Genomic DNA, 27,923 nt, shown 5'->3' with positions numbered 1-27,923 from the left:
ACATCACCACGGGCACATCAGAAATCGTCCTCACAGTGTGTACCCGTGGGAACCAAACGCGGCTTTCGGTATTACGACCGAACGCTTGAACCACAACCCCTATGACTTTCTGTGAAGACGTATAAAAAATGTAAGATATAGAGTGGTTTTCAGTTTCTGTAATAACAGGAATTGATTTGTGAAAAGGTTGCTCTTCCCGCGACAGAAAAATAATCCAAGATGTATTTTTTATGTTCTCCCAACGTTTGTAAAAAATCCCCTTTTGATGTTTTTTCTTCAGATTTGAATTAATAATAACTGGAAAGAACATGGATAATATGAGCTAAAGATCAATATTAAGTCATTATATAGACTAGAAAGGATATAACTATGCTGAAAGATCCGAGTTGCTGAGATGTTTGATGGCCCTTGACGAGTATGCACCAATAAGCGATACGACAAGGCGGTGCGTCTGTATGTACACGTTCATCGACAGTTAGGCGCCAACCTGGCAATCCTCGGGGCTGTCAACGCGATGAGATCTAATTCCCACGTGTCAGGATGTTTATCTCGTTACCGTGGCAACGAGGAAGTGAATACTTGCGTTCATCAGCAATAGCATAAAGACGGTATTGCCATTGTTGCAAAGAAGAAATACAAAACATTTGTATTTAAAGAAGAAGAGGTATAAGATCTCGGTCGCGAGCTGCCATTAGCAGGTATTGGTTTGAGCTCGCAATCCAACCTACATTTCACGGTCTGGTTCTCGCAAATGCGCCAATCGGTGAGCAGAAAACAGTTTGTCACCTGTTCTGTATTTCGGTTCCAGTCATGTCTATTGAAACCGCTGTCATTAGCGGAGCTTAAGGAATGTTCGCTGATGTGACACAACCTTTGGTGCAAGGTGCAGATTATTGTAAGACTCGACAGGGATGCGTGGAACTTTAATACCCCATACAGAGCAGCGTTCCTGACGAATGTAATCTTTCCAATAATGGGTAAACTGAACATATTTGAAATAACTTTGAACAACCCGCAAGGAGTGTACAACCCCGGCCAGATCTTAGAGGGATGTGTTGTTGTTGACTTGAACAAGGAAATGACAATGAGAGGTGAGTGCACGTCGACATTAAATAGTATTGCATCTCCTAACAAGGTAATGACAGTGAGGCAAGACGGATATTTGGGATGTGCTTGTGTGAGTTAATCGGGTTTAGGCGGAGGATGAGGGGCCATGTTCATGGTGTCAGGTTTTTTGAGTGATAAAATGGCAAATATCCGTGACATTAACGGCTTTCATTTCCAGTTGGCACGCTGTGATGCAACTGACATACTGCTGTGGGCAGGATTACATACAACTCAATCACAGAAGGAAATATTGGTTCTTTTAATAAGAAATTGCTAAGATTTTTGCTAATCATATTATTTAAATCTGGTTTACCTAAACGAAAACTTTGCATAAGCAGTGATTTTCACCTGTATCAAGCTTCAGGAGCGTTCACCGTAACAGCAGTGCTCATCTGTAACATTCATTTAGCGATATTGTTGACCTGTAACACTCATTTAGCGATATTGTCAACCCGTACCATTCATTTAGCGATATTGTTAAATTGTAACATTCATTTAGCGAGGCGACTCAGCTTGTCGTAAGAGGCGACTAACGGGATCGGGTGGTCAGGCTCGCTTACTTGGTTTACGCGTGTCATCGGTTCCCAATTGCGCAGATCGATGCTCATGTTGATCACTGGATTGTCTGGTCCAGACTCGATTATTTACAGACCGTCGTCATATAGCTGGAATATTGTTGAGTGCGGTGTAAAACTAAACTCACTCATTCGTGATACGCCTCAGCATGCGTGTTCGCTTGTAACCTCATTACATCAGTCTCAATGCTCATTGCTTGTAACCTGATTACATCAGTCTCAATCCTCATTGCTCGTAACCTGATTACATCAGTCTCAATGCTCATTTTGGATTCGCACACGTTTTGTGTTTAATGTGTTTTGTAACAAAAACAGAGGGGTAGCAATCATTACCAATCAGCAGATAGAAAATTGTAGAAAGTCTAACGGATAATAACGTTGAAAACAAATTACAGTTTTATTAGGGCTTAGTGGATTGGTTGGCTGGTTGGTTGGCTGGCTGGTTGGTTTACCTGCAGAACGATGACGTAGTTACAACGATCTAGGGATGTCGTGACGTAAATGATCATGAAACGAGCGACTTGTAACATGGGTGTGCTTGCGTTCAAGAATAATTATAATGTGAAGTGTTATAATGCGCTAATCTCCATACAAGCATGCTCAAAGCGCTAACACACTGATCATTCATCATTATTACCCGGGATAACCCAAGCTGCCTGTTGGGTGCTAGAAGGTTATAGTCACATGACTTTATCTCACTGGGTGAACGGAGGCAGTTTGGAACAAATTCACTTGCCTTGTGTGACACCACATGTTTGACATGTGCCTTGTTGTGGGGCAGGACCGACGTCGCAGAAACTCTAAGGAGCCGAACTGCCAAACACGGCCACCCATCCACTGTCCGAGCTCTTCAACTGCTCTTCAACTGATTTATGACCTGAGCACTACGCAGAGGACAACTCGCCACCACAACCGTTTATAGTGATCATTAGTAAACTATACAAGCAAGGGCACCTGACATCATTTTCTGTGATCCATCCACGCAATTTCTTCTGTGCATTTGTCTCTCAATGGAAGCTCGATGACGTTGTGGTTGAAGATCGAGAAGGAACGTTGACGTTAACGGTATACGTTAGTTTAAACTACCTACATATATTTGTGAGTCCGTGTGTTACCAATGCGTCAAGATACTCTGGTCCTAAACATAGATTACAAATCACTTTCCACATCCACTCGATTGTACTGTTTCGACTGTATCGTGAGCGTGTGTTATGAGCCACAGAGATGACACAAGGTGGTCCTGACAAGGTGGTCCTAACAAGGTGGTCCTGACAAGGTGGTCCTAACAAGGTGGTCCTAACAAGGTGGTCCTGACAAGGTGGGCGTATGCAAATGCAAATCAATTTTCCACCTGGAGATCCCAAGGAGAAACTTGGGACTGCATTGGACATCCTGTTTTAATTACAGATACATTTGTTATCATCACTGAGTTTCATTGATGAACATAAATGTTCTGTCACCATAATCATTACCCGTACCATTCTGTCACCATACCAGTTGCAAAACCTCAGGAACTGTATCCAATTTCAGTCAAGACAGATCTAACAGTGATTTTCAAATAACACAGAATTCTGTGTCAATGACAATTATATGTTGTTTCAAGAAAGTTCATTTTGAATACTAAAAACATCTTTGCAATAAAATGTCACCACTATCTCAATTCCATTGACAGATTAATAACTTACATAAATAAAGTTCCGCACCAGTTAAAGATGAACAGTAGCTTTGTTCGTTGTAGTCCTCGTGGTATTTACTGAGGACACCTATATCCGTCTCCATCAGCCTGGATTAATATCCATGTTAAATACTCATAATAAGATGTGTATTTTATAGCCTTAAATACTCCAGGCACAAAGTGTCTGCTCCAAGCATTTGCACAGCACATTATGACCCCGGATAACCCAAGCTGTCTGTAAGGCGCTAGAATTTTATAGCTATCCCACCGGGTACCCATTTTGTTCTGGGTGAACAGAGGTTTGAGCAAATTCACTTGCCTAAGGGACGACCATGTGTATCACGTGTGTTTCGTTGTGTGGCAGGACTGGGGTCCCAAAAACACTCAGGAGTGTCGCATCCAAGAACACTCTTCGCCCAACATTGCGCCCTATGCACAGGGTCACATGTCATGTTGCCCCGACTATTAAAAGACTGAACGCACCGAAAAACAAAAATCATTCGCATTCACATTATTAACAAAACTTTGAGCATCATTTACAACTCTCTGGATAATATTGACTTAAATAGAAACTATACGATGTTAAAAGCATCTAAGAAATGAATGAATTACTCTTTCTACCTTGCATTAAATGTCAGAAAATCAATATTAGTCAATGAAATTCATTGTAGGTAAATATCTTTTTCCTTGTTAAGTCTGCACATGAATGAATGCATGATACGGAATGAGACATCCACATGCGTCCATTATATCATATGTTATGAGAGCAGGTATACAATATCGACCAGTGACTGCTTCGTTGTCTGAGGCGAAACTGTCGCTTTGGGAATAACTTTGGACACACTTTACTTCAAACGCGTTGTGCATGGTGGAAAATGTATTGAATTATCAAGTATTGATAGGACTACAACGGTCGATTTCATTTCCATTTTGTGTAAGACTTGTCCGCTTGCACAGCGCGCGTGTACTTCTTTTATAGTTTTTGTTTGTGATTTGAATTATTTACAGTCTAGTCATGACATAAGATGCGTATCACGATCACATCTCCATTATTTTCCGTAACTCGTCGTTCAATGATACAGACGTGTGAGTATAAGATCAGATCAATAGCTCATGATCTCATATACTGCATCATGCACTACACAGCACACGTATTGTTCATTGTTGATGCAGAAAACATTTTTCTTCAATTAATTTATAATTTCATACATTAAAGATAATTGTTGTCAAAATGTTATACTTTTATGTTGCAAAGTATTAGAATAGTGTGGTAATTTTCAATGTAAAATTTGGTTCAGATGAGGTTCAGAAAGTCTAGCTAGGCTATAACTGTTATTAGTTTTACTAAAAGTATTATCATTTGTAAAAACGGGTTACTTCCCTTGATTGTTAGTGTTGCTCCGCAACGCACATGGCTTGTCACTACCTCAATGTTGTACCAAGGTGTGGTAGTGGGCATGGACACAAATATGAGTAGCATTGTTTGTTATTTATAAGACATTTCAATGCATAATAATTGTGCATGTTATTGATATATTTAGTAATTGTTAAGGTTGAAGTTATTTACTTAAGATTTTCATGAAGTGATGTTAGGAATCATTTACTTAGCACGTTTTTATTTTTGCTTCGTAGTTTTCTGAACCTCATCAAGCCAAAGGAAAGAAGTAATGACGGTTAAGATAGAAAAGAATAAACTTTTGGTGCGAGTTTTTGATTTTGTGTCTTGCATCCACATCAGTTCCGAAAAAGTTTCTACCATTGCCATAAGATGCTGGGGCTGGATAACGTTGACCACGGAGAACTTTAATGCCAAGTAAAATCATTTGTACTACTCTGTATTGGATATTTGTGAATATTTGTGGACATTTTTCTCTTGCAATATTTGACGATCAGAGTATTGGGTAATGTGAAATATAAGATGATGGCATCGACAAGGGATAGCGTGTTTTATGTGCAGGATGAAGCATGTGGTTTGGCATTGACTGGACAGGCTGATAATGTAGATCGTAATGAGCAGACTGTAGTGGATTCTGGTGAGGATGCATCTCCTGTTGACCAGTTTGAGACTGACCACACTAAAGTTAAAGTTAAGGGAAGGTTACGAGTGTTGACGAATAGAGAAATTGCAGCCCTTTCAGCCAAGAAGAGAAAGGAACTTTCCAGATTACTGTTGAACAGCGGTAGTGACAATTTACATTCAGTGAAGTTTTGTTTTGTCGAGTTGATTGATTTGTGTAAACATAATCACACTTACTTTGCTTCCTATCATGAACAGCTTGATTCAGAGACAAATAGAGAGTGTGAGAGAAAACGTCATAAAGAAAAGGAGATTTCCATTCTCAGCTTCAGAAAAGTAGTTGAAAGTTTGATTTCAAATGAGAGACTTTTGTCAGATACAAGTGATAATATGTCAAATAGGGGTTCTCAAGCTTCGGGTAAAAGTACAAGTTCAACGAGATCGGCTCGAGCTAAGGAAAAGGCAAAGTTGGCAGAACTTCTTGTAGAAAAGAACATGTTGGAGGAAACACGTAAAATGAAGTAGCTTCAGTTGAATGTAGTAATAGCTAAGACTAGGGCAAGAGAGAAAGTTTATGCAGATATCGACTCTGAGATACAGGGTGACTCACACCCCAATGTCACTAGTCAGGATGTAGGTTCTGTTAAACATGAAGTTGAAAGTGAAGATCTTCAGACGGAATACAAGCCGCAAGGTCTGAACCCAGATGCAAGTTATTTCACTCCTTCAATACGAGATCATCCTCCTTTGACTATGAATACTATAGATTCATCTGTTCAGCAAACACTGCAGCCTACCCAGAGTAACGTGCTGCAAACCCACAAACAGATGACAACTGCCATGTTACCACAGTCTGAAGTACCCAAGTTTAGAGGTGACCCAACAGCACATAGCTCATGTATGATGTCATTTGATGCTAGGATAGTTCCTCAAACCACAAACAGTATAGATATACTGTACTATCTGGACCAGCATGCTGGAGAGAGAACCAAAGGAGTTAGTAGCTGTATGTTTGTACATGTCACCAGTGGAGGGATATATGAAGGCTCGGGAGCTGCTGGCTCGAGAATACGGTGATCCATACAAGGTGTCTACAGCGTACGTCAATCAGGTACTTTCATGACCAGATATTAGGCAAGAAGATAGTCAGAAGTTGAAACAGTTCTCATACTTTCTCACCAAATGTTCACATGCTATGAATAATATATCTCATGTGACCATCCTGAACCATGCACCCAACTTGCAGGCTATTGTACAGAAGTTGCCTACATACCTCCAGAACAAATGGCGAGATCATATTACCAAGTGTAGGATCCAAAGCAACAGGATAATTTGATTTAAAGATCTTTTGGAGTTCATTGACTTTGCTGCCAAATCAGCGATTAAGCCCATCTTCAGTAAAGAAGCGATGAGTAAAACTGAAATTAACCGTGGACATGTTCCAAGCAGAGGATTTAGGAAGGACAAGCTGATTTCTAGCAAACCGCTTTCGCAACAAATGTCACTTTTGTTGGAAGTAACATGACATTGATGACTGTAAAGCATTCAAGCAAAAGTCACTGAACGAAAAACGTACTTACTTGAGAGAGAAACACATGTGCTAATGGATGCTACGGATACAACCACACCATCACATCCATACCCGTTATGCCGTCAGAACACAACGGGATTGGACTACTGCTACTACTACTACTGCTGCTGCTGCTGCTAGTACTACTACTACCTCTACTTCTTCTTCTACTACTACTACTACTGCTGCTGCTGCTGCTAGTACTACTACTACCTCTACTTCTTCTTCTACTACTACTACTACTGCTGCTGCTGCTGCTAGTACTACTACTACCTCTACTTCTTCTTCTACTACTACTACTACTGCTGCTGCTGCTGCTAGTACTACTACTACCTCTACTTCTTCTTCTACTACTACTACTGCTGCTGCTGCTAGTACTACTACTACCTCTACTTCTTCTACTACTACTACTACTGCTGCTGCTGCTAGTACTACTACTACCTCTACTTCTTCTACTACTACTACTACTGCTGCTGCTGCTAGTACTACTACTACCTCTACTTCTTCTTCTACTACTACTACTGCTGCTGCTGCTAGTACTACTACTACCTCTACTTCTTCTTCTACTACTACTACTGCTGCTGCTGCTAGTACTACTACTACCTCTACTTCTTCTACTACTACTACTACTGCTGCTGCTGCTGCTGCTACTACCAGTGAAGATTCGGGTCAGAATTGGTCTTAGTAACCAATGATTGTCTTATGTGGCGGCTAACGGAGTCGGTTTGTCAGACTCGCTGATTTCGTTAAAGGTCACATGCAACCAAACATCAAACATAATTAAAACACAATTATCACTTATTCATGACATATAATATACATCGCTCCTTGTAATACACAAATAAACAAAATTATAAGTGTGCAGTCACGATTCAAAAGTGCAATATTTTGTACTTGGGCTTACTTTCTTCGAAACGAAACCCTCGGGAGACCGGACCCAGTCATAGCGGGTGGATGTGCACTGAAGTGTAACGGCGGCTTCCAAATGGCTGTTTTTTTGGCTGATACGCTGAAGGCTCATTGTAGAAGTATGGCTAGTCACAAGAAAGTAAGATTCTTTATGGTTAACAACTTCTTTTATCGTACTTGATGCGTCGTTTCAGTATGGATTCATATACCGTTGTCAAACAAAATCACAGAAACTAGAAGAAGTTGTTATCCATAAAGAATGTATATAGAGATGTTGGGTTTTGTAGATACATACTCACTGAATGTGAGTTCGACCCAATCAAAAATCATCTCAGTAGGGATGGTGAATTACTGCGTGGATGGAAACTGTCATTCGTCCAAGAACAAAGCGGGACTTGAAACTGACAGGAGTTTGCACCAGTTTCCATTAGATCCAGTCATCCAAGAAAAATGGATGAAGTTTATTTGCAACCCACAGACATAAAAACATGTCATGTGTACAAGTATCAGACCTGCCTAATTTCATAATGTTGCAGAGACAGGACTTGGGTGCACGAGTCATAAATCAAGTTATTTTGTTTATGGCGTATGTCCTAATAGGTGTTCAAACTGCATGTGGTGAGTGATTGAAGCTGTGTATTGCATATTGTCTTTAGCAGACAAGCAAGCAGACATATAGGTGTCCATAAACCAGACATTGAGCTTTTTCTGTGAGCTTTCTTATGTAACGAGTAGATTATTTACTTATTTGAGTACACAACCAAGATCAGACTACTTATCACGACCTCATACTCCGGGCATGCATTCTGTTTCCAGCTGCTCGAACCTATTCACTTCGCATGCGTTATGCGTTCACAGCGCAGCACAGCTGTTGAAACCACTTTTCCACCCAGCGCTCGGGGAAAGTTAGTGAATCGTTTGAACTCAGATTTCGCTGGCTTTTTTCCATCGCGTTTTTTTATCAACTTTATAGGTTGCATTGGCATTTGTGATGATTTGTTACGGTAAGTGCACACCGAAAGGTATCAGAATCTGCAAAGTTATATTTTACGTGGCATGTGATCTTTAACAAAAGTCCTCTGATACCAACTGTGTAGATCAATGTTCATGATGTTGAGCCATGCATTGTGTGTTCCAGGCTCGAGTATTTACATGCCGCCGCCAAATAGCAGGAATAATGCAGATTGTGACATAAAACTAAACTCACTCTCTTGTTCATCATTTTCATCACTTCATTGCCTGGTCCAGACGTGATTTTACACTGTTATTGATGGCTGTTATAATTGTCTGGTCCAGTCTCTTGTGTCAGTTGTATACTTTTCATAGCCCGCCAGTTTATGTTCAGTGTTTGCTGAAATGGGTAATTTCTGAAACCAAACTGTTAAGTGTGATTTAATAGTGATACTAGTGAAGCTAGTGAAATAAATATATAGCCCCAATTTAAATTTTTGGTGTCATGCTGACGGATAGAACATACAATACGCTCAATCTGAGTTTTCATTGTTTTATATTTTGTCGTTAGGTTTCCACATGATTAGAAATTGTGCTTCGTCACAAAATGGCGTGACAATATTACCATAGTCTGCAGTCTTGATAAATATGCCTATAATCTTGAAATACGTGTCTACAGCTTAGAAATACATGTTTATAGACTTTCAACATCGAAGTAACGGAGCACAAAGCAAAAGCTTCTGTAATCCTCGCTGAATGACTGATGAATTATGAGGACGTGTTATTTACGGAAATAGCTTGACAAATGACCCCAACGGCTATCACTAGCCTCGAGCCACAGGGCTACACGTGAAAGAGGCTTTCACCTGGCAAATAGACCAGGATACTATTAATGAACTAAGTGTAATGAAAACTCCGATGAAACACAGGATTAACCCATGCAGACCACCTGACCGATCTGTGCAAACAATCAGGATATTGTGCGTGTACCTGTCACTAATGTCAATTTTCAGTCGTTGTAAAATGACCGGAAGTTCGTGATTTATGACATCGTCATGACAACGCTAGTGGTACTGAAAGCTGCCAGTGAAATAATCTGCACAGTTCTGGCGATTTACGAGGGGTAATTTAGATGAAGCGAATAAACAGCTTTCATGAAAAAATGCATGATTGTTGAACACGCTCAGCCAGTTCCGATTGTATGATGGGCAAAACATACATGTTTGTGGAAACCATAAATGTGTCACCTTAAATATTTTTGATAATGTAAAAGAGTTTGAAATCTGAAAATTAAAGAACAGCTCATGTTAAATTTGATTTCGACTTATTAACCATCACTTACTCCAACTTGTAAACACAAGCAATTGTCCTTATGTATATTTGTGTAAAACTATATTGATTGCAATGATTTTGGGGTAAGGAAGTCAAACTGATCATGAGCTGTTCTTTTACTGTTGGACTAACAACTAGTCTCTGAAATGAACATATTTTACAGAGAAATGCTAAGAGTAAAAATCAATATATAATTAAAAAATAGCCCTGAGACTTGGAAATTTAGACGTCCTACATTTTCGAGATTTGCATGACTTTCTTGGATATATATGCTCCAGGGTCTGAATGGCAGACTACTTTACTGTATATGTTTTAGTTTGGATTTATGTTCATAAGCGTACTTATTCTTTTCATTGCTGATAATGTATTGCGAGACGTTTCTTACACATAATTAAGGGCTCTTAGTCTTCAATACAAATTTAATTTTGCATATATACATGTAGAGGAGTCTAGTTCTCATCATAAACTCCACCGAATGAGTAAGAGTGAGTTTGGTTTAACGCCGCTTTTAGCAATATTCCAGCAATATCACGGTGGGCGACACTAGCAGCGGGGTTGACACAATCTACCCATGTGGGGAATCGAACCCGTGTCTACGGCGTGACGCGTGAACGCTTTGACCACATGGCTGCCCCCCGTCGCCAGATCCGAAGAAGCATGCTAACCTTGCTGATGTAAAATTAATTCTGTTTTGGTTTCTAGTAAACATAAACACATGGGATGGCAGGGTGTCGAATACAGATGACTCTCGTTCTCCCTTTCTAGTCCTTCTTCAGAGAACAACACTCACGTATATGAAATATAACATATTGATCAAAGGTCAGTTCGACCGACATACCATGAATATATTTAACACGGTCGTGTAAAAATCATGTTGATTCAGATAATGGATGTACCATTATAAGTGTTCTGCGATAAACAGCCTATTCTGTATCTATACGATCCCACCACACAAAATTCATATCTTGTTGTTTGACAGTCAGTCTTTCAAGTGTCTCCTTATTCGCTAATCGAAACTATTAGTCGACGTGAAAGCAGCTTTTGTTTACGCGTCCATTTTCCTCCATCTTCCTCAAGCGATTATTGGATGTACTTGTTGCTGAAATGCTTCAAAGGTGTGATATGTTCGGGCAAAGTCTGAAGTTTATTGTTCAACACCCACAAGCGTCTAATGGTCCATTAACTTGTTAGATAAGTATAGAGTGGAAGCTGTCTAAACCAGCACTCATCGGGACTGAAGAAAAAAGCATGCCGGATCGTAGAGCTGTTGATAAATGTACAAACCAGGGATGGGACTGATTTTATGCCGATGTTGACAACTTGCTGGATTGTACAGATGTCGGTTTTGAAAGCTTCTACTGTACTTCAATCAGGAGATTAATACTAGGTTTATTTACTATGCGGAATTTAAACATGAGAGTATTTCATTGAAGCCATATTGATTGTTCTGATGGAAATGACTTTTTATATGAGCAATGTTGTAAGATTACAAAGAAACATATATTCTAGATTTTATTTTTACCGAAGAGTACGCCCCACGTACGCTCTTGTACGTAAACAGGCTGGTGGGGTAGCCTAGTGCCTATAGCGTTTGTGCGGGTTCTATTCCCCTCAGTGTACAGGGTGTAAGGCCCATTTCTGGCATCCCCCGTCGTGATATTGCTAGAACGCTATACAGCAGAGGAAAACTGAACTGACACACTCATCATTTACCCATGATTAAAATCTGTCACATTTTCAACGGAGACGGTAACAAGGTCATTGTGGGAACATTCACATTGCGGTACGGATCATTGCGACTGGTTGCAGCAACTGTTGCTGACAGCATGAAGAAACGCTGTCAGTGAATGGTTTAAGTTTATGTTTTGAATGTAACGTCAGATTTGTTGATACAGGCGAAATATCGGTGAAATATACAGGGAACATTCAAGCGCCGATGCTCTACCTCGCGAAAGATTTATCCCATGCAGAACTGGAATTTGTAAAAACCGGCGTAAAAAACATACCCATTCACTGGCAACGGTTATTTGAGTATTTGATCCTGCTTCTTATCATATGATGGAAGAGGTACGTCTTACTCTCCTGAAGAAAATTCCATGAATCTTCATAACGTTATACATCTTGGAAATGATATCAGTGTCTCAAACTGTAGAGCTGAAGATAAGGACCAATTAGACATGATGCTTTACATATTCCCACGTTCCATGCATTCGTGTCATGATGTGGAAAACAATTTTTAGAAACGAAACATGTCATTCCACGATATTTATGGGGCGGGTCAAACAGTTTTAAGTCTACATAGCTTCTATACTGGTGCCAACAACTAATCTTAGGAGTGTTGTTGGACAGTGTTCTTCATCAGCATCTCCAGTACCTTTAGTCAAATAGATCAACTAGTTCGAAAGCAACAGGTCCTTGAAGCATACTTGGGTATACATACGAGTACAACGTGAGAGATGTTGACTGGAATTCTGATTTTTACATGACAATGACAATCTCACACCTCTCGATTGGCAAAGTCTGCAGTACATCGATGTTGCTTCGAAGAACTTCCTCATCCTCCATATTCAACTGCACTGGCCACAAGCGACTTTCACCAATTTCCAAAATTGAAGGCACCTCTCCGTGGAAAACGCTGTGTCGGTAATGAAGAGCTCAAATCTACTGTACTCGTATGTATACCCCAGTATGCTTTAAGGGCCTGTCGCTTTCTAACCAGTTGATGTATTTGAGTTAAATAACTAGAAATGCTGATGAAGAACACTGTCCAACAACACTCCTAAGTTGGCTTAGAAGTTTTTGACCGGCCCTCGTATTAAGACTCCGTTAGAAATGAATCATCCCTAGATTACTGAGCTCTGGAGAAATACTGCCCCTTCCCTAATGCACGACTTCTTTCTTGACTGGGTGTATCTTTCTGCAGCAGTAAGGCTTCACCTGTACGGGGGCGCTGACGTAAGATGGACAGAAAGCCACACTTCCGGGACAGGGAAAAACCGGAAGACGGTGACTAAGATCTACTCCGCCACCGAGACCTACATCAACTATGTGTTCGTGCTGTTTGGAAAAGGTATATATCTGGATGAGTGAGTGAGTGAGTGAGTGAGTGAGTGAGTTTAGTTTTACACCACACTCAGCAGTATTCCAGCTCTGTGGCGGCGGTCAGTATATAATCGAGTCTGAACCAGACAATCCCGTGATCAACGGCATGAGCATCGATCTGAGCAACTGAAAACCGATGACATGAGTCAACCAAGTCAGCAAGCCTGACCACCCGATACCGTAAGTCGCCTCCTACGACAAGCACAGTCGCCTTTTGTGGCAAGCATGGGTTGCTGAAGGCCCGGACCTTCCTGGGTCGTATCTGAATGGATATGTTGAACTATGTATTGTTATGTTTATGTGAAGCATCCCAAGATGTTGAAACATTTGGCTACACAGAATGAGACGAATATTAAATTAAAACAGTGCAAACTTCTTTGCACCTGCACCACCGGGCTCCTATTGTGTGAACTGGCGTGATGTACATACCGTGTAGACCCAACAGCTGTGTTCTTAACGTTACCATTGTTCCATTTACCATTTATCAGATACATTTTCGCTTCCTTTGTTACGAAGCTCTCAGCAATATTCTAGCTAAATGACAGAGATCTGTAAATAATCAAGTCTTCACCAGACATTAAAGTGATTGATATCATGAGCATAGAAATACGCAACTAACATGCGTCAAACAGGTCAGTGGGCCTGACCACTCAATCATTGTCATCGCATCTTCAGACAAACGTGGGTTACTGAAGACCAATCCTAACCCGGATGTTCAAGTATCTCACTCATAATGATCACTAAGTAATAACTCTGCGCGTCACTAAAGCCAACATTCTATATTGTACTTTTCGTCATCTTGTTCAGTTTGAGACATCTATGCCTGGGTACGCCAGTGCTATAAATCAGGCTGATCGCATGTTTTGACAAGCATGAAGCCACAAACTACATCTTGATATGTCAAGATTATGAATAAATAGTTTTTGTCTGATTCAACAAATATCTTCCGTGAAATTCATTGTTTATGTCTTCGCAAAATATCCCAAGGATAAGTCAAAACTAACGAATCACGTCCAGCCTTTGTCTTTGTTTATACATTCTAGGTTGTCAAAGCAATCAGTCGATTTGTTATTCACATTAGTTTTCTAACACAACAATGTGACGCCTATAGACAGGAAATGAAATGACGGTTCCATATTGGGTATTGTAACATGCCTCTCACAAAAGGTTCCCCAGGCTTTGCTCGGAACGTCCGTAGCCAGCCTATTCTTTACACATTGGTTGCGATCAAACTTAAGGATTCTTTGGCTATGAATGTTTAGAGATTAGCTGGCCTGACACTAAATAAGTTCAAAAAAAAGGCTAGATAAGCATCCTGGGTAAAGTGATGGGTACTCCGTCGTACATTCTCGCGATTCTCTGAACATTTGTAGCATTACGAACTTTTTAAACCCATTTTTAACACATTGGCTATGATGAAAGTTCAGAATTCTACAAACGGTTCGAGAATATGGCTATATTGGCTGTCTCAGATGAATTCAATAACTGATTCCCGCCATATTACTGTGAACGTAATGTTCGTTGCGCTAACAACAATGACACGTTGGTGATAAGTGAGTGAGTTTAGTTTCACCCCTTTTCCAACAACACGGCGGAGGACACCAAAAACTGAGGTTTCCACATTGCAAATCGAACCCTGGTCTCCATCTTGGCGAGCTAACCATTTACGCACTTAGCGATGTTGTCCTAAGTTGAGCCTAACGGTACTGGGTGGTCAGACTCGCTGACTTTGTTCATGCATGACATCCCATCATAACTGCATAGGTAGATGCTCATGATGTTAATCACTGGACTGTTTGGTCGAGGCTGCGTATAACTAAACACAGTCACTGATAGTGATGAATCTTCATTCTAACTTCCAGCTCCACACATAGAGGGAGACAACCATTCCCTACCTGCAGGCCGTCACACATACCCTTTTCAGTACCAGCTCCCAGTTGGCATCCCCTCCTCGTTTGAGGGGACGGTAGGGAGGGTGCGGTACTGGCTGAGTGGCACCATTGATAAGCCATGGAAGTTCGACCATACAACGAAGAAAGCCTTCACGGTGATTAACCCACTGGATCTCAACAACGAGCCTGGGAGTATGGTAGGTTTTTACGGAAGAGATTGCTATTACAGTGTCTTCTTGATATTCGTACATTATTGCAGATAGCATTTACCATCTGTTTAGACAAACCTTTATTATTTATTTAACACTTTCATTTTGAAAGTTGTATGGCTGATTATAGCCATCCCTTATAGCTATGGGATATTCATTCACGCGATACCGTGACAAAGGGATAGTACGACGCGATATAAGCAGTTACAACGACATGACGATAACACACAACGACTTGCATGGCGATAACATGACACAACATGACACAACAAAATGAGATCACAGATAACATTAACACGAGAAGACGTGGCAATAACATGACACGACATGTAATGAAAGAGACAATGTAGCAATAACACGAGACCAGAAGGCGATAACAAGAGACGACATAGCTAAATCACGAGACCAGAAGGCGATAACAAGACACGACATGGCTATATCACGAGACCAGAAGGCGATAACAAGAGACGACATGGCAATATCACGAGACCAGAAGGTGATAACAAGAGACAACATGGCAATAACACGAGACCAGAAGGCGATAACAAGAGACGACATGGCAATAACACGAGACCAGAAGGCGATATCAAGAGACAACATGGCAATAACACGAGACGACACAGCAATAACACGAGACGGCATGGTGATACAACGGCACGCTATGACATGGTAATACCACGTGACGACATGGCAAAACCACGGTTTAACATAGCAATACCACGAGGCAACATGGCAAAACCACGACTCGATGCGACATGGAAATAACACGCTACGACAAGACAATCCCACAACGCGACTCTGACATATGGCGATAAAATGAAAGCCTGCTACGTTATGGTATAACGAGTGGACATATCCGGCAATATAGCAATGATCTAGCAAACCTATCAGCCACCATAAAGACAAGAATCCAGTAGCAGTTCCTTTATTGTTACGATGAATGCATGTTACAGTACAAATACACCGTTGGTGCCGTCGTTCCCCTTGCTTTTAGTCACTGATTTCCATGGTCAATGGTAACATATAATAACTATCTCTACATACCGTTCTCAAGTGAAAGAAGTCTCTTTTTGTGGTGAAGGGTAATAGGAATCGAGTGTTTATTTTTCACACTTTTCTTGGAATGTATTATTTGTCATTGGCTTACTGACCTCTGCCATATGGCTGCAATAATGGCGTTAAACAACAAACAAACAATCCTAAATCGTGTACATTTGTTCAGGAAATTAGCCATTACCACTGTACATGTAACAATATCCCGTGGTACTATAATATTTTGAAAAAAAATTCACCAGCCAACTCGTGACAGAATTGGCTTAAACCGATTACAGTAATATTCAAAAGATTGTTTTCTTTCCTGAAGTGGGCCGCTGCTGACGGGAGAATAAAATCATCGGATGTTCAAACTTGAAAGTGAAAGGAATTTACTGTTGCAGAAACAAACTTGTTTCTTAATAAAAACTAGAACCAACCCTGACCGTGTCCCGCAATGGTTTCAGAAAACTGGTTATTGATTCTTCTTTAGGTTAGAAAGTACGTTTGAACAAATGTTGTATTTGTTTATTGACGACGTGGGAAACAAGCGGGATCTCAGATGAATGGAAATAATTTTCTTCAGACCTTATTTATTCGTTGCTTTGGTTGGAGGGTAGTTCTGCTTTATGCACAGCTGAAGCCAAAGGTCATGTATGAAGTTGATGCGAAAAGCAGCCATTTATACTTTAGCATTGACAAATAGTCCAAATGATATAAGTTCATACTTTATTAGTAAATCCGTGACAGGGCGCTCACCGGAAGAGCATGTTAGACGGCAATGTTGTCGCAGTAGTCGTCCGCTTTTGTCATCGTATCCCAATTGTGAAGATCTATTTTCATGCTGCTGATCACTGGATTGTATGATCCAGACACAATTATTTACAGAGACCGCCGTCGTATGGCTGGAATATTGTTGAGTGCGGCATATACAACTAAACTCACACACTGTTTCGGCAAACACGGTTTTCTCAAGACCAATGCTCACCCGAATCTTCAGGATTCGAATCTTTTCAGAACGTTGGCATATTGGCAAGTACGATGCATCCTAAAAACACCAGAGCAGGAAAATAAAAGGATTCAGTTTTAGGAAAATATGATTCTGTACTGCGTGTGTAATTGCTATTGCAGGATGGAATACGAGGTGAAGGTCAGAAGATGCTGTGTTGCCTCTGCTGCAAATCTGGACCAATCAGCTGCACGTTCCAGATTGATCGCTGCGGTTATGTACCTGGGGAAACCATCCCTATCAAAGGCGAGATCATCAATCACAGCAATCGGAGAATGAAGAGGTCATACGCACAGTTGTACATGGTCAGTAAAGGCGACGGTCCTGGGACACAAAACATTAAGGCACTGGTTCCACTCTGTGAATTATTCCGTGCATGAATTTTGCTAAGGCGCTCTTCTTCCTAGTAGGTGAACGATTCGAATAGAGCGTTTTGTCAAAATTTCCACAGTAGAAAATATTCCGTGGTGGATCGAGTGTTATGATAAGGCGCTGTTTACACTACAGAAAGTATTCCATGGTTGAGCGAAAGTTTTGTTAAGGCACTGTTTCACTTCAGTAAGTATTCCTTGGTGGATCGAGCATTTTGTTAATCCGCCGTTTCCACTGCAGGAAATATTTCTTGGTGGATGGAACATTCTGTTAAGGCACTGTTTCCACTGCAGGAAGTATTTCATTTTGGGTTCTGGTTCTTTAATGCCGCACACAGAAGTATTTGAGCTATATGGCGGCAGTCTGTGAATAATCTAATCTGGACCAGGCAATCCAGTGATAAGTATCGATCTACGCAGTTGGGATACGATGTCATGCACCAGCCAACTCGGCGAGTCACACCTGATCAGGTGTCCAGCCGGAACTTCACGGGTCCTTCACTGTAGGAACAGTGTCGTGATGGGTCTGACATTTCGGCGAGGTATTGCTTCAACTGTAAGACCTGTTCCTCAGTCGACCGGACATTTTGTTGCATAAAGATTGCTGCTCTGAAATTTAGGGATCCGTATTTTCATAACTCAGTCTAAAAACATTTGGCTTTGTTTCGGTTCAGCATGTTGTTTTTGATAGATCTGAAGCTTCAAAGCCCAGTGTCGCCGCGTATCGTATATGTCGTTAGGCAAACTAGAAATGCTCCCTGCTGTGTACGGCAGCCATTTTCTGAACGATTCATTACCATGAGATCGACGTTTGTGACATTTCAAACACTGATTGTTCCTCGTCAACATCCATATAAAAAGAATCATCAAAATGCTTTTATTGTAATCCTAAAGTTCAACTTCATGGTGAGAACTTGTATCATTGGTCCTATAATTGAATCCACAATCTGTCATGTCATATCCAGGTGAGATACTACCACGCAACCCGGAAGTCAAGAAGTGACGTCCAGAAAATCGCCGAAATCTCACGTGGTGAAATCATCCCTGGTGACACCGATACCTGGGACGGAGACCCGCTTTTAATACCGCCAGTGCCGCCCTCGAAGCTACCTGGGTGCAGAATAATAGCCCTCGAGTACTTTGTTAAGGTAGACATGCAGTTTATCAGTGGTTACTAGGAATTTTTTTTCGCCTGGAAATAAGTATTACACCAGTCTTTTAATCTAGTAAAAATAGTTGTGCTTCATTTGAAGTTCAGTGAAAGTTAATATACTTCAAAATAAAACAACGTATATTTTAATACATATACACAAAGATTTCTAATGGCAACACGGCCTTGATGCCAACAAGAATGGCGGCACAACTGAAATGTTATGAGAATAATATTCATAGAAAGGCAATATCATTTCTCTTAGACGACTTTATGTACTTTCTATGATCATCCTCATGCTAGGATAGTGGTGTAGGCTATCGTTTGAGGCATTCGCTTGACCCGCTGACAATCGGGGTTCGATTCCCCACATGGACACAGTGTGTGTAGACCATATCTGGTGTCCCTCGTCGTAATTTTCCTGGAATATTGCTAAAAGCGACGAAAAAACAAACTCATTCTCTAACTCACCATGTCAACAAAACCATATTCGGTTGATACACTGAGTTGATAGTCTGCAGGGCTGACGGTGATTACGGACAACATAAGTGGCATAAGACAGTGGCAAAATACAGTTAATATATTGGTCCAGCATCCATCTAGACATCAATGACAATCATCCAAATGGTTATAGGCATCCAGGACAACGGTTCAGCGATTCGTTCTACACTCGGTTGCAACGTTGTCAATATTGGAGGTAGGGGTGTAATGATGGGGGATGTCATCACAAGTCATGGGAGAGCACAACCCATCACTGGCAATTTGAAAGGTGTATGCGACATCGTTTGAGACCATGTTCTTTCCAATGTACCCCAAAAACAGGGACGTAACGTCACGTTAAAACAGGCCTAGGACAATGCCCACCCACATGGCCGGAACTTCTTCTGCTCTGCATCTCCGGCTGTTTCTCAAGACAACGACGTATACGACAGGAAGAGAACCTACCCTTAGCTTTAGCTAAGTTGTACCAGTTTTACGTTGACATGTGACACATTTCGAACGCACGTTTCAGTTATCTTACACCGTCGTTCCCTCGTCTGCATCGATGTATCGATGATCACACCCAAACACTGAAATTCTCAACTGTGTTGTCCGTCTCCTGTTTTCTGGGGACGTGTGTCACTGAACTTGTTAGGATAACATGTTAATCAGACGAATGATCATGGCAAATATTATGGAGATGTGTTTTTTCCGTTAGCATAACATTTACAAAGCATTCCATGAAATACGATACGTTTTCCGCCGGTGTATTTCAAAATAAAATTATTCTTTAAGCCTGAAATAGCTTTGTGATAGAGTTTGCTGCATGGAGCTGCGGAGTGTTGGGGTGGAGCTGAGGTTTTGGGGGTATATGGGGTTTTAACGTACATTGTATTTAACGACTGCGCATGCTACAAGGGAAGAACTTGATGACACGGAATGTTTCTGCTAATTAAATATCCTATCAAATGTAAGATTTGCATTTTGCAACACGCACTCAGCGCTAAAGAGTGGCCTTAATATTTCAGTTATGTGTTGAACCGGCGGGACCCGGCTTTCAGCTTGAAATACCTTTGCGAGTGATCATCGGATCAATACCGCTCAGATACACACTGGAGCAATACGGGTTGGCTCCTGTAACCCAGGACATGAACCATTCTCAGCTTTATCAGGACAGTCGGCCATCTTCAACATCACCGCTACCGTCAATGCGTGAGTTGCATCTCGTTGTGATTCTGGATAAAACACACATTTCAACCTTTGCTATCGTGTTAGCTCCTGGTACCTTTGTCATCTGGTACCTTTAACCACATGTGATAATAATCTTAAATATTGCTTTCGAGGCAAACTGGCGAATTTTGATACATTTTCTAAACTGGTCGCATTCAAGTAAATTAAAAACATTTACATTTTTTTATTTCGTATTCTTAAATATTGTTAACTGTAAGGTTAGAATGTAATAGAATGATTGAATTGTGGGTTATTTTGATCACGTTGATATTCAGTTCAGACCAAAACAGCTACTGTCCATTTGTTTTTGTTTACATGGCTGTTTAAACAGTCAATCTCCCACTTATGATCTGCCAATCAAAGTATCGGTCCATTTCAAATGACGCATTTTTCATGTTTTATTCCTCAAAATGTGTTACCTCCCTATTTTATGAATCGATGTCTATATTTCAACATCAACGTTGAGACAATGCACATCATATTCGACACTTGACCTGACTGAGTTACACTTTACAATCAAGATAGTATAGCTAATGACAGGACGGTCAAAATGCATGTGTTATATACTGAACAGTAAACGAAATGCATATTCGCAAACATGAAATCACAGTAAGTGTTCATGTTTGTGTCTTCTATCTAAAAACTTGACAAATAGCCAGCGTTGCGTTTCTTTTGTTGTTCGGTTTATAATGCCATTTGTACACATGGTCCACTTATAACGTCCATTTATCAGCTGTCCATTTGTCCCAAATATTATAAGAGTTGTGGAAAGTACTGACGAGGGTAAGGGTAATACGTCTGCAACAGGCACGATGAGAAAAATAAAAGCGACAAAATACTTTGACGTGAAAATAAAATCTAAAAGAGGATTGTGGGCAAGATAATCCAATATCGAAAGGTACGACGCTTGCGGGGCACGTGTCCGTTGGCTTGATTAACGCCTCATACAGGAATGTTACAGAGAGATACGATTCCAGAGCACGTGTCTGTTTGATTGATTAACGCCTCATTCAAGGAATGGTAAAGAGAGATACGACGCTAGCGGAGCAGGTGTCTGTTTGCTTGATTAACGTCTCACACAGGAATGGCACTTGCAGAGCATGTAGCTGTGTGCTTGATAAACGCCTCATACAGTAATGATACAAAGAAATACGATTGCACTGCACATGTCCGTTCGCTTTATTAACGGCTCGTTTTGCAATGTTTTGCATAGTTATAATTGCAGAGCACGTGTCTGTTTACTTGATTAACGCCTCATACAGGAATGATACAGAGAGACAAGACGCTTGTACAGCACGTGTGTGTCTGCTTGATTAACGCCTCATACAGGAATGATACAGAGAAATACGACGCTTGCACAGCACGTGTGTGTCTGCTTGATTAACGCCTCATACAGGAATGATACAGAGAGACAAGACGCTTGCACAGCACGTGTGTGTCTGCTTGATTAACGCCTCATACAAGAATGATACAGAGAGACAAGACGCTTGCACAGCACGTGTGTGTCTGCTTGGTTAACGCCTCATACAGGAATGATACAGAGAGACAAGACGCTTGCACAGCACGTGTCTGTTTGCTTGATTAACGCCTCATACAGGAATGATACAGAGAGACAAGACGCTTGCACAGCACGTGTGTGTCTGCTTGGTTAACGCCTCATACAGGAATGATACAGAGAGACAAGACGCTTGCACAGCACGTGTCTGTTTGCTTGATTAACGCCTCATACAGGAATGATACAGAAAATACGATGCTTGCACAGCACGTGTGTGTCTGCTTGATTAACGCCTCATACAGGAATGATACAGAGAGACAAGACGCTTGTACAGCACGTGTGTGTCTGCTTGATTAACGCCTCATACAGGAATGATACAGAGAAATACGACGCTTGCACAGCACGTGTGTGTCTGCTTGATTAACGTCTCATACAGGAATGATACAGAGGGACAAGACGCTTGCACAGCACGTGTGTGTCTGCTTGATTACCGCCTCATACAGGAATGATACAGAGAGACAAGACGCTTGCACAGCACGTGTGTGTCTGCTTGGTTAATGCCTCATACAGGAATGATACAAAGAGACAAGACGCTTGCACAGCACGTGTCTGTTTGCTTGATTAACGCCTCATACAGGAATGATACAGAAAATACGATGCTTGCACAGCACGTGTGTGTCTGCTTGATTAACGTCTCATACAGGAATGATACAGAGAGACAAGACGCTTGTACAGCACGTGTGTGTCTGCTTGATTAACGCCTCATACAGGAATGATACAGAGGCAAGACGCTTGCACAGCACGTGTGTGTGCTTGGTTAACGCCTCATACAGCAATGATACAGAGAGACAAGACGCTTGCACAGCACGTGTCTGTTTGCTTGATTAACGCCTCATACAGGAATGATACAGAAAATACGACGCTTGCACAGCACGTGTGTGTCTGCTTGATTAACGCCTCATACAGGAATGATACAGAAAATACGATGCTTGCACAGCACGTGTGTGTCTGCTTGATTAACGCCTCATCCAGGAATTATACAGAGAGATACGACGCTTGCAGAAGCCGTGTCTGTTTACTTGATTAACGCCTCATACAGGTATGATACAGAGAAATACGACGCTTGCACAGCACGTGTGTGTCTGCTTGATTAACGCTACACTCAGCAATTTTACAGCCGTATGTCAGCGTACGGTGAACAATCGATTGTGGACCAGTCGATTCAACATAGAGAGAAAAGATGACAGAGTCCGTGTCTGTTTTACAGCTGTGTGACAGCGGAGCTGAACAATCGTTTGTGGACTAGACAACCCGCCATAAAGAGATAGAGCATGCGTTTTGTAATCGGCCCTACTCGTGACCCTCGGCATAAAGAAACACAAAGGCGAGACAGCTGTTCACTTGAAAAAAAAAAACACTTCGGAACGTAATATACCAAGCAAATTACGAAATTTACGTCGGACACAAATTTTGATGCATCAAATTTTGAAATGTCCTCGATATGTATACACTAAAATCATTTGAATGTTTCCTGATGTTCAAACGGTTCAACGTGGATGTATTACAGCATTATCTTTTGTAACAGTTCTTTCTCTAGTTCGATCGAATTTGATTTTGTATTTATTGTCTCCAAAGCAGTTATTTGCCTGAATGACTAAACGCGTTAAACAGATGTACGAATGGAACATAATGTATTCAATCAATTTCTTTTCCGAGGCCCATATGTTTTCCACACTGAGCTTTGAAAAAATCTATTACCGCAGTAATTCTCATCGATGTTGATAAGAAATGAAAAATTATCAAACTGAAGAGTCACGAGAAGTAAACATAATGTACTGTTAAGTTTTTAAACAAGTTGCGCAGGCTAAAGGCAACACTGGGTGAACAAGTACAATGATTTTCAATAAAAAAATCAATGAAGTGACATTTTGTTTAAGTCATTAATCGATGACACGAAAGCGTTCCTACACAGAGAGAAATGTCATGTTTTCAGATGTAAAACTGGTTCACTACACATGCAAGGCTTATCAGATAGATTGGGATAGTGTCTGCAGGGATTACCTCAGTTTTAATAAGGCGAATATCGTCATGAGGCGAGGTGTACAATGTAGACGAATGCCTGCACTTACTGATTCCACACTCATGTAAATGATACAACGAACTGAAGTCATGTCCCTGTTTGGCCAAAAGTCGGCATCTTTTATTAAATAAGTCAAGTATTTTAATGTATGTATATTTAGTTTTTCTTTAAACACGCGCCCATGTTTCTTTATCAAAGGAAAATAAACTGAACCCTGAATAACCTTATTCATATACACCTGTTGCGGGTATAGAGGCAGTGTACTCTTTATTACCATTCACAGCAAACCATTGCGCCAGCCAAATCATTGCCAGGAAACAATGTCTATGCTTCCAAGAAACATTTAGAATTTTGTTTTTAATTTACGTTTCCTAGTAGTATATATGGAGACGCATATAACAATGCATTATTCAGTTTCCTGTTCATTGTACAACGTTGATATTGGTCATTTCAGCTCCTTCATACGCAGAAAGTGTGTTTGGGCCAGTGAACATCAAAGATGAGGATGACGATGAGCACACCAAAGGCAATATGAACTTTACACCAGTGTACACCTTTTACAGTTGGGGAGAAAGAGCTCAACCATCAGCACCTCCATCTTAGAGGATGTAACTCAAACATGCTACAAAAGCAGAAGCTACTATAATCTCCCGTTTCCTTTCAGAGGGCACAGGAGGACTGGTTAGTGGTAAACAGCCTGTGAAAACTAATTTCCCTGTTCCCCTGATAAACGCTGCAAGACCTCGCTCTCTCAATCCACATCAGAGTGACACCTATGCTATTAATAAAGACTGCCTTTGACCACATTTACCCAAGCCAGCTGTGTAAATGTGAAAACAGCAAAAGGGCAATGCTAGTGCAGTCTCTTGTCGACATACAAGCAGAAGTTCACACGAAGCTATATCGTGAAGTAATGTGCGGTTCTCGACACATACTTTTGGTTACATGGATGCAAAATCATAATGGTCATCATTAAACCATTGCAACTTTATACCCAGCCGCTGATATTAATCTTGCTGGTGGTAATACAGACAAAGTCAAATGGTTCAATTTCAAATTGAAGTTTTAAGAAATCTCTGAATACTTTCTTTTGTCCGTCAGTTTATATCGTGCCTTCTCTCACAAGCATTGTGGCCAGTGTATCGATGTCTCCTGTCTGTGTCTGTATTGTGGTATTAAGGTTTGTCGTGTTATGTGTTACATGTTACATTGGAGGTGCCTTACATTGTTACTATTTACCTGAACTGTGATAAAAGTACCGGACCTGGGTTATGTTAGTGGCCACGTACAACCTTACACCACACTCATCATTTGATCTCTTTAAATCCAAATCATCACTTACATTTTCCCACAAAATTCAGCACTCTCGAATGAACATACTTTCTCCGTTTCATTTGAGCCATCATCAAATATGGATCATGCTTCAGTTTACCCCTAGTTTATGTGGATTATTACCTATACTTATCATGACTGGTTCAATATGTGACTCAGTGTGAGCCATCCTGATGTGTCGAGATATAACACGTTATCATGGGTTTCACGTGTTATTATGTTGTGCTTGATCCAAAAGTGACATGCCATAAACGATACACGGGGCATGGGTATTTGTTCTTGTTCCCTGAGCCCTGACTACGTTTTAACGTTTTGTAAAAATTAATTTATTGGAATGCAAGGCAAATCTTTTCTCATATAGAAAAATAATAGAAGAACGCTTAGTCAATCAGAAACCGACATTTATATGTGAGCTAAGATAACATAGTATATCCCGCGCCATCAAATTGCTGCAATATTTGTGAAGTCAGAGCAAACGTTCGCTCACACAGTGTCTGCCACTGTTGCAAGCACGAATGATTGCAGCTCTAACTGCTCCTTGAATTCGAAACGTCTGAACAATTCAGTTACAAATACGCCAGTACTGGATCATGCACATCAATACAATATTGGGAGTGTAATTAATATGCCCATCATTCGTCAGCACATATACACTCGATTCTACAAATTTGGAGTAGATCTTCAAATATTCAGCAATAACTAGACATTTGACTTAGCATTTAACATATCATACGTTCATGTGTTACATAATGTGAACACTTCTGTTCATCAAAGACTGGTGTTAGAATCAAAGATGTTTTCTTGGTCGCTCAATAGTTTTACAATGTATCAACACATCCATCCAAATCCTCCCATCTCCCACTTGCAACGTGTCATAAATTCGATGAAAACATTCGAACCTTCGGGCTTTTACATCCTGTTAACTATACTTTCAGACCTAGTGGACTTAGTAACAGGAATAAACACGTATGACTTAGTCACAGGAATAAACACGTATATATGTGATATGTACGTTGATGTTATATTGTTGTGCACTTTTAATATCAGAATGAATATATCCAAATTTAAAATATCATTACGTGCCGGAAACATTTCCCATGAGGTCTTAGCTTGCACCTCGCTGTTATTATAATTTGTTAAATGTATTCTTAAGGGGAGGTGTGTTCTGATATGACAATGACAGGTATATCTAAAACGTCATGTTGAACATACATTTGGCAATGTAAATATGAATCTGTTCAAAACATCTCTATTTTCTAATAAACAATCGTTTTAACATCTTTGCAATGTTGTTTTTCTTTGAAATCTTTGTTTAAAAAAGAGCCCATGCTGAATTTTATAAGCTGAATGAAATTCAAATCCAGTTCGTATATTGTTCTGTAAATCTCGGTTGATAGCAGGATGTTCGTATGTTTGTAGGGTTTTTTTTATCAAGTTTGTACTTTGCGGCCTTTTCTTACATGAAAGAACAATCAGTACATTTTAAAAATCCAAGTTTTGAGGAGTGGGGTCGATTTGGCCATCTGAAGGGGCGAGGAAGGGACATAACTCGTAGCCGGCTATAGTCAAGATGCGAAACTGTAACCCGTTTCGGCTATGGTGGAAACTGGACTCACACTAGTCAGCGTCCTTCCGATGGCTGTATGACTGGCTGTTTTATTAGCATGTCACTCCGACCCTTTTCGCGAACACTTGAAGTCATCACTGATTTTCAGTGATCCACTCCAGGTAAATGTTTGCACGGATATATCAGTATCAAACAGTGATGTTATCAAGTGTTCATAAACAAGGCAGTGAACCCTTCCTCGCTGGTGTAGATTGCATTGGTTCACCAGAACAAAGACGAACAGATTATGGCACATGTAACATCTAGTAGCTTTGGATTTAAACTGGGTTCCCAGAGCCATAAATTTGGACGTGGTATGTTTATACTTTTGTATATGACAATACGTAAGAAATCGTCTTGAAGCCTAAACTGATCCAACAACTGTAAAGCATAGTAGAAAACTATTGTTTTGCACAATGTTGCCATGAGTTACCTGGGCCAGCGCCAACAACATGCCGCATCCACCTGTACGTGTGTATTTATTTTATTAGATTTAAAATTCTGTCTAGTGAATAAAAATAAATCTTCCCTGACATAAATAGTCGGCAAGACTTAAACGGTACATTTTGATTTATGTCTTAATTAAAAGGAAGTTTCTGCATCCAAGGAAAATATTTATTTTTGTAAAATATGTGCTAAAACTGTGCATGCAATTGTATCTTATTTTATCGTCACGGAAATGATTGATGTTATGGCCTTATGTCCATAATCATATTGAGTAATGTGCAGAGAAAGTGGGTGAATGACTTTAGCTATATGGCAGCGGTGTTTCAATAATCGGGTCTGGACGAAACAACCG

General features: G+C 40.6%; 1 protein-coding gene across 1 annotated transcript; it reads left to right on the top strand.

Annotated features, from left to right (window-relative positions):
* The first annotated feature begins 850 nt into the window (after window positions 1-850).
* Window positions 851-26,708, top strand: LOC137276934 (arrestin domain-containing protein 3-like). The gene is made up of 7 exons (XM_067808585.1): window positions 851-1,091; window positions 13,060-13,206; window positions 15,101-15,327; window positions 17,503-17,685; window positions 18,717-18,899; window positions 20,410-20,593; window positions 24,641-26,708. Exons 1-7 carry the CDS (start codon window positions 974-976, stop codon window positions 24,787-24,789), a joined length of 1,191 nt encoding a protein of 396 aa, XP_067664686.1. The 5' UTR covers window positions 851-973; the 3' UTR covers window positions 24,790-26,708.
* Window positions 26,709-27,923: the final 1,215 nt, after the last annotated feature.

The sequence above is a fragment of the Haliotis asinina genome, chromosome 3, assembly GCF_037392515.1.
Source record: "Haliotis asinina isolate JCU_RB_2024 chromosome 3, JCU_Hal_asi_v2, whole genome shotgun sequence".
Taxonomy (NCBI): Eukaryota; Metazoa; Mollusca; class Gastropoda; order Lepetellida; family Haliotidae; genus Haliotis; species Haliotis asinina.
This window is presented reverse-complemented; position numbering and strand designations above follow the sequence as displayed.

Coding starts and splice junctions, on each gene's coding strand:
- LOC137276934 (XM_067808585.1), top strand. CDS start 974: ATGGGTAAACTGAACATATTTGAAATAACTTTGAACAACCCGCAAGGA. Junction 1,092..13,059: donor CAAGGAAATGACAATGAGAG/GTGAGTGCACGT, acceptor ATCTTTCTGCAG/CAGTAAGGCTTCACCTGTAC. Junction 13,207..15,100: donor GTTCGTGCTGTTTGGAAAAG/GTATATATCTGG, acceptor TCTAACTTCCAG/CTCCACACATAGAGGGAGAC.